Source organism: Uloborus diversus, chromosome 8 (genome assembly GCF_026930045.1).
Source record: "Uloborus diversus isolate 005 chromosome 8, Udiv.v.3.1, whole genome shotgun sequence".
Taxonomy (NCBI): domain Eukaryota; kingdom Metazoa; phylum Arthropoda; class Arachnida; order Araneae; family Uloboridae; genus Uloborus; species Uloborus diversus.
In genome coordinates this window covers 33,414,143-33,426,686 of record NC_072738.1, presented here as the reverse complement: position 1 = coordinate 33,426,686, position 12,544 = coordinate 33,414,143, and the positions used below count along the sequence as shown (strand labels likewise).

Here is a 12,544-nt window from a genome sequence, read left to right as displayed (position 1 = left end):
GTTTTATTCTCACCAATTCATCTTAAATGATAAGTGTAAGATGTATTTACTAACTTGTTTCGTTATTAAAGAGTGAGCAGTTGTATTGTCCCGTTATGGACGATTGTTACGAGTCGCGATCAGAAAGTTACGATGTGTAAATATCAAAGATTGAATGATTCAAAGGATGTAACATCAGTGCGTGAGCGGATGGATGACGCAATCTCCTGCTGAGACGGGGTAGATAGAATATTCCAGAATCTTCCAGGTCGATCTTAAGTACTTATTTCCGGCGTGACGTGCTGCATCGTGCGATGTATGATATAAGCAGAGGGAATTGAGGCGGAATGACTTCTGCTCACGCTTTTCATCCCTTGTGCTTTAGATAGCCGTTTCTTTGACGAACGCTCGCTTATTGAAGCGGCGTCCAGAACTTAGCATAGGAAAATGGCTATTAGTTTTTGCCATGAATGTTAGGGAATTAAATTTTTTGAAACATATTTAGGAAACTTAAGTTAGTTGCATGCTGTTGAAACATGTTATGATTATTTTACTATTTACAGAAGTTATATATATAATTTACATTTGTTAATTATTATATTGTTCAATAGAAGTTAGTTTTAATTGACTTTTGTTACTTCAATCTTTGATGAAACTTTCACACATGACAAGAAGGCATCTGCTAACCTGTGGAGTTGACTCTATTTTTAGAATTACAAGAGTTTAGCTCGCGTGTTAGGTTAAAAGAGGGGGACCCGGCTACCAGACTGACAAGCCTTGTCTCTCCACAGTCCTGATCAAATGTGGGTCTAATTTATCAGTAAAATTTGTTCACTAAGTTAGACGATAATCCATACTAAGCAAACATTGTTTAATTTATTCTCACTAATGGAAAATAATTACTAAAAAAAAGGGAAGTGCTATGGGTACAATACAATCGGCCTTTAACACTGTTTGTGCCCCTTTTAAGAACTTTTAAACTGCCCAGTTTACTTTGTTTCTTCCTGAATTGTTACCTTTGGAAGAATATATAAATATATTTTTTAAATTTTAAATCAACTGTTAGATGCATTATGTATACAGAGTAAAGGAAAGAATATAACATCCATGCAGTAATGATAGCAACAACAATTCTTGGTTTTTATTTTTTTTCTCTTTGTCCACATTTTTCCAGGTTATCCAAAACTGTTTAATTAACATTTCAATTTAATATATGTTCTTACCCGCATGATCCATCTAAGTTTGAGATATGGCCTTTGGGTAAAAAGAGGTTGATCACCACTGTATTAGATTATTTGCACTATATTTATGGTACAATTTTCAACATACAGTATGACCTTGATTTAACGGTTGTCAAGGGACCGGAAAAAGTTATCGTTACATCAGGGATATTGTTAAATCAATCAGCATAAATATTTAATACAGTCAAATCCAGACCCATGAAATGTATCATTAAATTGAGAGAATCATAAATCGGGTATCGTTAAATCAAAGTTATACTGTATTTCAGCTCAATATATTTCAACTTTATTTTGCTTAAATTTTGTTGTTAGCAGTTTTTAGGATGACTTTCTTTTATTTACTATATTATTGTCATTATTATTATTTGCATATTTTAGAAAACGACAAGAGAAAATGGAACAGGCTGAACTAAAGCGACAGAAGTTAGAGAAGGAAAAACAGCTTCAATTAAAAAAATTTGCTAAACCTGAAGTTTCAATGAGTACTGCGAATCAAACAAAATCCGCGGATAGAAGGTAAACTGATTCCGAGATTTCTAAATTTGGATATATTATTTTTCTTAACATTAAGTAGTTGAGATTTTTCTGTAAAGCCATTTGGGAAACCCATGTTGTATCTAGTTATGTCATAGTTTTTCAACAGAAGGTGATATGAGCAGAAGTCCTGGTTGAGATTATTCAAATCTAATGTAAACTGTTTTCAAAACTTGTTTCGTCAGAACCAGCTGTTGATAAGAGTTTTGTGGATAACCTTGAATTTGAGCTTAGTGCTTTGGTTGCAACACTAAAATGGCTGCCAGAGTTCAACCTCACAATCACATTGAAAGCTACAGTTGTGTTAAGTAGAACCTGAATCATGTGGCTATGATTAAGGCAGAAATATACTGAATGATGGCAACAATACCTCTCCTGGGATTTAAACCCAAGCCCTAGGTACTAAATTTACATACTTAAATGAATGACTTTAAAATAGTTTTGAATAAACAAATAAAATTAAATTTAAATATTAAAACATATTTTAGATTTAATGTTTTTATTCTTAGTGAGCGATAGCGAGCATGGAGTGTAAGTCCCTAATAAGTAAATGAAATTTAAATCAACACGTTCAAATCTAATGTTTAAACATAAAACAAATATTTAGCCGTGGAATTTCCAGATGTTTAAATTCATTTTACATAAGTTGCGGAATGATGCATACTTGTTAGAGTATCTTATTTCATATTATTCAATTTCTAATTCCATACCATAACTTTTAAAAGCCTTGCCATTCCTTTCATCAGTTCCATGTCACAAAGATGGTAAGAAGAGTAGAGTAGCGAAGTTTTCAATCTATTACTGGAATTCCATAAATTAGGCTTAGGCACTACCACATAGAACATTGTTTTTGCCATAATTTTTTAGTATTTTATATTTTTGTATTTCATAATGTGAAATTAAGCCCTTCACAGTCCTTTGTCAGATTCAGTCGGACATAAAAAAAAATAGCCGTTGCAACCCTATGTCCTGTAGTGTCCGACACATGTTTAAACTGCAATATAACTTTCACGGACTTAAAAGGACATTTCTAAACATAATTCTGGGATACTGTATGACTTATAATAATCCTAAGTTTCATTTTATGATCTCTTTGGACTCACCAGGGGGGAAAAACTTTTTTAAAAAATTGATTTCAAAGGAAATATAACTTTTGTATATGCAGTGAAGCACCGTTTATACGTTTTTGAAGGGACTGTATGAAAAAAGCGTACAAACGAAAAAACATATAATAGGTATAGGTTAATGTGTATTAGACTTTGCAGGGACCAATTTTAAAAATGTACTAGATGGAAACGTTGTTTTAAGATTTGGACAGCAGCCAAAAAATCTCTTTTAAAAGAATTATTAGGATTTTACTTGCTTACCCATATGCAAAATGGCAACAGGAAAGAAATAAAAATCCCTGAATAACGCTATGTTAATTAACGTTTTAATTAATATCTCCGCTAATTAAAGTCGCACAATTACGCGATTGGTGTTATTGTTTTCTTTGGAAAATTTCGAATTGATCAGTATCTTGTTTGACTCTCAATTCGCAGCGGTTCTAGAGAAGATCGATCTTCAGACAGACAGACAGACGGACGGACGCGAACAGATTTTAATGTTATAGTGGATAATTGATAAAAACGTATAAAAGAGAAACGTATAAAGGGTGCTTCACTGTACCTCATAATCTGAAATTTAAACTTGTGCGATCCTATGTCAAGCTCAATCCGACATTTAACATTTGCCTTTGCAGTCCTATTTCCTGGAGTGTCCAACACTTGTTTGAACTACGATAAAATTTTCATCCGCTTGAAATTTCATTTCTAAAAGCAATCCTAGCATACTTGTATGACTTATAGCACTGCCATGGGCAAGTAAACAGCAGTATCTGCAGAAATGAGTTTGAGATATTTGAAGAAACATGTTCACGGTTATTGGCATTTTCTTTTTGTTTGAGCTTTGGCTTAATCTTTGTCCAATTGAATTCTTTCTTTCGGCTTTATGATACCTCAGAGAGAGAGCCCCACCCCTCGATTGCATTCCTATTGGTTTATAATTTTCTCATTAGTGTTTGGCTAATCCGCTATTTTTATCTTTTAAGCTGTTTGCTTATCTAGCTCTTGGCTTTTGTCGGATGTCTTTTCATCCATAAGCTCATTACTTTTTGCATTGAGAAAGGCATTCCCTGTAATGCCGAAACACGTGTCTGCAGTAATCTGCAATTTGCGCTTTTTTGACGTTATTTCTTACTTTAATAGGGGATTGTTCTGAATTAGAGGTTTTTTTCAGCGGAAACCAAATGACCAAGTTTGCGCAGTAAAATTATGGTACAATAGATGATAAAAATGCAGTTACTGCCCTTTACCTGCCCATGGCAGCTTGCTCCTCATTACATTTTGGGTGTGTTCGATTAGAGAAACCGGTAAACTGGGGATAACCTGTGATTAACCAGAAGTGTTCTAATTGACTACCGGTTCACTGAATATATATGAAAACATTCTATGGACACTCATCACACTAACCACTGACGCGCTTGCTCAAACTTCATGAAATCAACAGCCCGGGTCAACCTCAATTCGGACATACCCTTTATAAACTCTTTAAATTTACCATGGGGGAAAACTTAAAAAATTAAATGGATTGCAAACTGTTAAAGTTCTGAAATATCATTTTTGTACTAACCTCTTAATCTTATGGGCTTCAGTCTGACTCTCAGAGATAGGCCAAAGTTCTCAACCAGCGGTCTCCCTTCTTTAAATCCAGGGAGCTTAGTCTGAGTAGTAAAGAGATTCAAAAATCTGTTTGGTTACTAACTGGACATTGCATTCTTAATATATATCTTAATTGGGCAGGGCTTGCTGATATATATCAGTCAATATATATATCATGATATATACAGTCAAACTTGGATAATTCGAAGTGCAAGGGGACAACGCAAAACTTCGAATTATCCAAACTTCGAATTATCTAATTTTTTAAAAAATTTTATGACGGGAAGGAAATGGTAAATTATACTGCAGAAATTACAAAAACAAATATTTATTAATTTTTAATCAAATATTACAGCTGTTTAAAATATTGAAATATTTCTGCTTGCTTTAAAGAGCTTACTTGATTTTTTTAAACAAAATCTTCCAGAATATTTACAGCTCGAAACACACCTTCACTCACGTTGGGTTGTCCCTCCACGTAACGACGATATTCCGCTAGACGGAAAATTGCCTCACTTGCAGTTGGAATCTGCCGCAGCTCTTCTATCTCATCTTCAATATCTGCATCGTCCTCTTTCGAGTTGCTTTGTTTGTTAAGAACTTCGGATACAATATCCCAGGGCTCATAGTCCTCCTATATCTCCTATATTTTCACAATTTGTCAGATATTCTCCTATATTTCCTATATTTTCTCACTAACTCCTATATTTTTTTCATTAGATGTTAAATGCTACCCAAAAATCCAAAAACCTTTGATTCATTTTTTTCTTCTTTCTCCCTTGCACTGTGCACTCTTAAATCTTTAATGTTGGCATATGTACTAAACTTCTATTTAATTATTTTTATGAAATGTACAAAATATAGATGGTTTTACTTGCAAATTTTAACTTGTTTTCAATTAATGAGTTTACTTTGTAATTTTAATAGTATAACATGTTAACTTTATTTTGAAAGCTTTTAATTTTGTCACATATAATCTTACATGTAGCATAAATGACCGGATGTAGCTCAAAGGATTGTTTTTGAAAATGCATTTTCAAATTTTGGTAACAATTTAACTTTGAGTACTTCAAATGTTTCAAAAATCGGTCTTCATCTCAGATTTTTTTTTTTTTTTTGGCTCATTTTTTTATCTACTCGGTTACAGATACAAATTGGAGAGGATAATGGATGGTTCTATGCTCCCCTTGGGCTCTTCTAACAACCCCTTTCGTTTGACAAATTAAGTCAAATTCACCCTTTATACAATATGTGTGTACATACATATATATACACACGTTAACTGTAAGTTATGGCGTGAGCACCTGGTAATTAAATCAGCCATTTATGAATTAATTTCTCAAAAATGAAACGAAATCCAGTTTTAACATTAAAAAATTGCAGAATATTTGAATCAAACATGTCCCTTAATTATGTCTCTTGATGTCCCTTTAATGAATCAAGCGCATGAGACTGACACCATTTCTCTCTCTCTCTCTCCAAAAAACATGATGTATTCTTTTTTTTTCTTTGCCTTTGATTAGTAAAATTAGTTTTTTTCCCCTGTAAATAGTGAAATGAAGGGGAGGCAAAGTGTTGCACACTTTTTGTAACAATTTTCTTATGATATGTCCAACAGAACCTGTGAGACGAGAGAGACATGGAGTTGACTTTTCATTGGTAATGTTAGCATCGAAGCAATGCTGGTACCAATACCGAGGACTATGGGTAGATTTATGACATTGAAAAAAGAATGTCCAAATTAATTATTATCTAGTTTCAGCAATCAATGAGAGATGTATTTTTCGAAGCACTTTAAGTTAAAATCTGAATTTTGTAATTGCTTTTTCGTACTGTTTTGTGATAATATTTTTTTAAATAATCAAAGAATGGATATTTTGAGTGTGCGGTATACTTCTAATAATATATCATTTGACCAGAATTTAATAAAATTCTCTGAAATTGTATGTGGATTCCTCCTTAAAAAAAAAGAAAAGCACGCACACATAATTTTGCTTAATTGAATCAAAATTGTCTTAAACAAACATGATTCATATAAGCAACTGCGAGTACAAAAATTCATTTGCTCGCACATCTGTGACTCTTCACATTGCTATGACTTCATGCACTATAGAATTGTATTGATACTGGCGCTCTTTTTTTTTCTTTTTTTTTTTTTTTTTTTGTACGGTGCTCCAAACATATTAGATGCTATACTTTTTGAAATTCCCTATTTGTTTTTATACCAAACTCCTTTATTTTCCCTTTAAAACTCCTATATCTTTTGCTATCAATCTCCTATATTTTTCCTTTTAAACTCCTACATATTTTTTTCCACCCACTATGAGCCCTGTATCCGTATCAGATAGTTCTCCACAAATCTCTACGTTTTCATCCACGTTGACGAAATCATTAAATGGCAAGCTGTCTGTCCATGCAATTGGGAGAGGTAAACTTTCTTCATCGAAAAGTTCGCTAACGGCGCCGCTGTTGACGAATCCTGCCTTCCGGAAACAGTTCGCTATCGTTTTTTGGCTCACTGAAGACCACGCATTTAAGCACAATCTTGATGCGTCAAGGAGGGTGACTGGAAGCTTTATAGAAGAATCAGTAAGTAGGTGTTGCACGACTAGACTTCTGTAAAAATGTTTCAAATTTTTAATGACGCCTTGATCCATTGGTTGCACCACTGAAGTCATGTTTGGCGGAAAAAACTTCACTGTGACATTTTCCATAGATGGTATTGATTTGTGAGCCTGGCAGTTATCAATAAATAGAATAATTTTTCTGATTTTTCTTTGATACGTTCGATTTAGATCAAGCAGCCATTCTTCAAAAATATTTCTCGTCATCCATGCTTTCAAGTTTAGAACGGTATTTTACAGGTTTTGTTTTTACGTTTTTAAAGCACCTTGGATTTTTTGATTTACCAATCATTAGTAATGGTAATTTTTCAGTGCCGTCCATATTTGCTCCCACAAGTAGGGTTATTCGCTCTTTACTATGTTTTCCCCCACTACATTTATCACCTTTAAAAGACAAAGTCTTTGAAGGGGTACACTTATAAAAAAGTCTGGTCTCGTCGACATTGAAAATGTCTCTTTCCTGTGTGTGCTGAATGATTTCTGCAACTTCTTCTTTCCATTGATTTGCTGCATCTTGGTCCACACTTGCGCTTTCTCCACTCACGGACTTGAAAGAAATGCCATTCCTTTCCTTGAACCCGTCCAATCATCCGGAACTTGCTTTGAAACTGTTGTTTCCTAAGCTGACAGCAAATTCTTCCGCTTTTGCTCGAACAAAAGTTCCACTGGGAGGGATGTTTTTGTTCCGCGCTTGCTTGAACCATCTCAAAACACACTTGTCCACATCTGGGATATCTGGTTCTCAAGCTCGTTTGCGATTTGGATTAGATTTCAAAATTTTTTCCTTGTTTTTTAAAAAGGTGGAAAGAGTGTTCGGAGCTATTCCATACTCTTTTGCGATAATGCATTTCTTTTTCACTCCTTTCTCTACCTCTAGTATGACAGCAATTTTTTGATCGAAAGATAACGTTTTATAAGGAACACGGGGCTTACTCAACGACATCGTACTGGACTCGCTCAGCAGAAACTAAAAGCTCATGGAAGAAAACTCGAATGGTATTGACTCAATCCTGGTTTTGAAGGAAATGCTAAACGTGCACGTGTCATCAATGATTTATCCCATTGGCCAGAGTATCACTTGTCATTTACAAGAAAAGGGGTGGGAATCACCTTATCGGAGGGTGTAAAAAACAGGTGGCTGGAGACCTCCTGGAGACAGATGGTCTACATTCCTTTTCCCCCTTTTATCCCTGCTCTGTTTTCTAGAACAGATAAGAATATCCTCCCCCCACCCCTTTCTCTTCCTCACGGAATTTAATTTACCACGGTAGCTAAAAATAACCCCGCCAGCTTTCAAAAACTGTATTGAAACTACATTTTGTTCTTTTCTAAAAGGAAAAAAACTTCGAATTAAAGAAGTTGGACTTCGAAATAACCAAGATTTTGTAGCATTAATTTGAATACAAGTTTCAAGGGACCGACAAAAAAATCGAATTATTCACCAAATTTGAATTAAAGACGTTCGAATTATTCAAGTTCGACTGTATCTGATAATTATTTTAAAAAATGCAATAATATTTGAAAATATCGTATTTTGATGTTACTGAAACTAAAAACAATAAGTGTAACGCATTTTATTTCAAAACTGCTTGAATATACACATTGAAATTCAACTTCACCTAAACATCTAATCTTACATAATGGAAAAATTACGTTTATAACACTTTCGGGCCTTGGGTAATAATGAAACCGAGGCCCGCACCCAGATACTTTGCAAAAGGGGGTCTTTGCTGCCCGGGTGTACTTGAGCATAGTTCCAACTAGCCCATTAGTGACGGATTTATCACGTCGCAATGTGGAGAAGCTCCTCATGACAATAAGGGCTCTGAAGAGGCTCCAGAATGGCATATAAAAATAATTTTCAGTAGTTTCTGTTTTCGTCAAAGGGGCCCCCAAAAATGCTTTGCAATGGACCCCAAGCCTGTAAACCCGCCACTGTTGCTTATGTAATATTAAGATTGTGAAAAAACTTTGATAAAGCAGTTATGGTATCTTAATAATGTAAATAAAATGTTTCTCTTACCATTAAATTAATCACAGAGATTATTTGTTATCTCATTGTTTATCTCATCTGAATCTCTCTCAAACATCAAATCAAGCTTTATTACTTTAACCAATCTACAAGTTCAAGACAGTTCATTTCAAGCATAGTCATATTTACTTGGTACTTATTTAACCATCACCAGTAAGAGAATCCCATATTTAACTAAATAGAATCTGAAAAATATCATTATTTCTTAAGTCAAATTTTATTCAAAAATTCGTAAAAATATGATCCCATTGAGATCCCAACTTGAGAAAAAAGATAAAACACACACAAGTGTTGGGGAGTTTTTTTTTTTTTTTAATTATATATATTTTCTGAGAAATTTAAGTTAAAATTTTTAAAAATAATTTTTGTTATAAAATTACTCATGTTGCATATTATATTAAACAATAACTAATGCACTTTGAAATGCTTTTTACCAAATCCTTCCATCTACATTTGTTGCTGAGTTATTGTCCATTTTATGTTCAAGCGTCCATGAAAAAAAGAGGATTTTTTCTAAAATTCGCTAAGTCTCATAAATAAAAAAATAAAAAAGGTAAAAATCTAAAAATTTGGACTTTTGATGACCTAATCAATGAGACAAATTTCAAAGAAAAACAAAAATGTGAGTTAAAAGTTTCTCAAATTTTGGATCACTTGACATGGAATGACCCAGCTAACAAAAGAAAAGTGAATAAAACAGCTAATGTTCGAGTAATTTGATTAAAATTTTAAAGTAAAATATTAATCCTAAAATACATATAATTATTGCATATTACAGTGATCAGTAAAAGTCATATGTTTTTAAATAAGTTGTTTTTCATGTGTTAACTCTACATAACATTTTAAATTGTTTTGTACATGATACTATGACGTTCTTTCTGTGATTTCTTACAGCATTTAGGGTTTGTGTATATTTGTAATCAGTTTCATAGAGCACATGAATATAATAGTCAATAACCAATATAATAGCAAATATCCAACTTTAGTTATGCTATATTTTATTCTTAAAATATTAAATTAATCACATTTTATAAATTATTGTAGATATCAGTTGTATTTAATACATATTTATGTATAAGTAATGAAAGAAACATTAATTGTAAATCTATAGTAAATCTATATACCATATGAATAAAAGAAGAAAATAAACAGCAGTGATTTGAGCATACTGTTACTATTTAATGACTTTAATTTGAAAATATCGGATGTACATCAAAAATATATTTTGGAACTCTGTAAATCTAATGGGTATTGCTGACAATCCATCGTGTAAGGGTTGCCATATGGTGAAGAAAGCTCAATTCATGTACTATGTGAATGTGACTATTATTCTGCACAAAGATTCAAACATTTAGGATATCACTACCTTAGTAACAGTCTAACATGTTGTTTAGACAACTGCTGTAATTTGTTTCTGTTATTGGGCTCTACTAGTCGTCCTTTCGGGGATAGTACAGTAGACCCTCGCTTTACTCGGGTTAATTTTACTCGTTTTCGATTATACGTGGCTTAAAATTTGATACTTTTATTTTACTTTACACGAATGAGTTTCGGTTTTACGCGGATGCGGCAATGCAAAACAGATAAAATTTTCTCCTCTTTCAAAATCGAAACTCCTAAAGGTTTCAAATTACACGTAATAAACTGCATTTTGGCAAGCTAATAATCGAGCTTGATCCACTGCAGATATTTTATGCGGTTGGTTCTAGAGCTCTTTCCAGAAATATAGTTATTAAACTCACACAGTTCAGAACTCACTGGAAGAAGAACTTTTAGGAGTGACAAAGGAGGACAAAAGCAACGAGGATATCGATATCAATGACACAGAACCAAAAATGTTAACTTGAAAATTTTGAACCATTCCTTGACAATAGAAATGATCTTTACGATTCTTTAGTGAAGGAAGATTCTGTCATGGAAATGATCATGGATGCGTTAATGCTCTGCAAAGAACTACAGAGAAAAATTCTTGCTTCCCAAAAGACTATCATAGCCAGCTCCTCTTTAAAAACAGAATACTAAATTAATTTGTTTTCTTTAAAGCATGTTTTGCATAGAAATCGATATAAGTACGCATTAAACTTATTATACAATTAGTCATCACTAGAATGAAGCATTTTTTTTTTCTGTGTAACTTAACCCCTATTTTAGCACTAATGTTAAGTTTTAATTTACTCGGTTTTGATTTGCGCGGTATTTCCGAGGAACGTAACCCCCACGTAAAACGAGGGTCTACTGTACAATAGACCAATCAGTGGTCTCAGTGCTCATGCTCGTTTCAAGCCCCCCCCCCCCTTTTCACTTCATATTTGAACATGGGCGCCCATATGCAAAGTTGAAAGGGGGGTCTCAAATATTTCCCCTGTGGTTTAGCTGGATATTTTCCATGTGGAAATCGATTTCAGAGCAGATTAGAGTCATTGAGATACGACATATTTAATAACTTATTCATTAATGACTGGAGAAGGAATGTTGTTACATTTTTGCAAAGAAAAAAGTACTAAAAGCAAGAAAGTTCTAATTTCAAAGGGGGGGGGCTCGAGCCCCCCCTTGCCCCCCTATATGGGCGCCTTTGTATTTGAACCTTCTAATCTGAAATTTTAATTGCTCGTAAGTGTTGTCAAAGCAGGGAAGGGGGTGGGGGGATAATTATGTTATTTTTGCTATTAGTTTATGTTAAATGGTATTAAAATATTTTTTGATAGGAAATGTGATGATGATGTGGAAGAAATAAGTGAGACAAAGCTCAGCGCTAAAACAGAAAGGGAGGATATAGGAAAGAAATTTGAAAATCATAAAACTAATGTTGATACTTCGTCTGAATTAAATGTTACTAAAGTTGTGCACAAGGCTGAAGACAGGTATTTATTTTTTAATTTACCTTCTGTTTATCTATACTAATATTATAAAGAAAGAGGACGAATTTTTGTGTGTTTATATGTTCAAGGTAATCTCTGGAAGCATTGCAACTACAGGGAAACCTCAATAAGTAGTCGACCGGTTAAGTGGTCACTCCGTTTAAGTGGTCGTTTTTCTTTGGTCCCGACAAGGTCTCATTCACAGTAATGTGAAATGACCCTCCTTTACTGGTCACCAAATTTAATTTTACCCGTTTAACTAGTCACTCAAAAGTTGTTTTCTAAAATTCCTTTTCCTTATCGGATCTTAGAAAATAGTTTCGGATTTAGTTCAAAGGCTATTTGATATTCATTTTTCCTTGAACTCACGATCCTCGGTTCTGGTCATTCAAAGCATACTTCTTGCTGTGACTCTGCCAAGAATATGAATCTAACTCCTTCCAGCAAAGACAGAAAAAATGTAATACCTGGAGAAAGTTAGTCAGTATTTAACATCTGTTCACAAGGAACAATAAACACAAAATTTAAAGCTTGATGTATGTTAGAAGAGATAGTTCTTTTCCGTAAGCAACAACTT

At 33.6% G+C, this 12,544-nt stretch overlaps 1 protein-coding gene across 1 annotated transcript in view; it reads left to right on the top strand.

Annotated features, from left to right (window-relative positions):
• The window catches only part of LOC129227807 (inner centromere protein-like), a 41,592-nt gene that overhangs the window by 14,474 nt on the left and 14,574 nt on the right, over positions 1-12,544 (top strand). The window contains exons 3-4 of the mRNA XM_054862419.1: positions 1,599-1,736; positions 11,815-11,970. Of these exons, the coding sequence (XP_054718394.1) occupies positions 1,599-1,736; positions 11,815-11,970 (294 nt within the window). The remainder of the gene's footprint in view (positions 1-1,598; positions 1,737-11,814; positions 11,971-12,544) is intronic.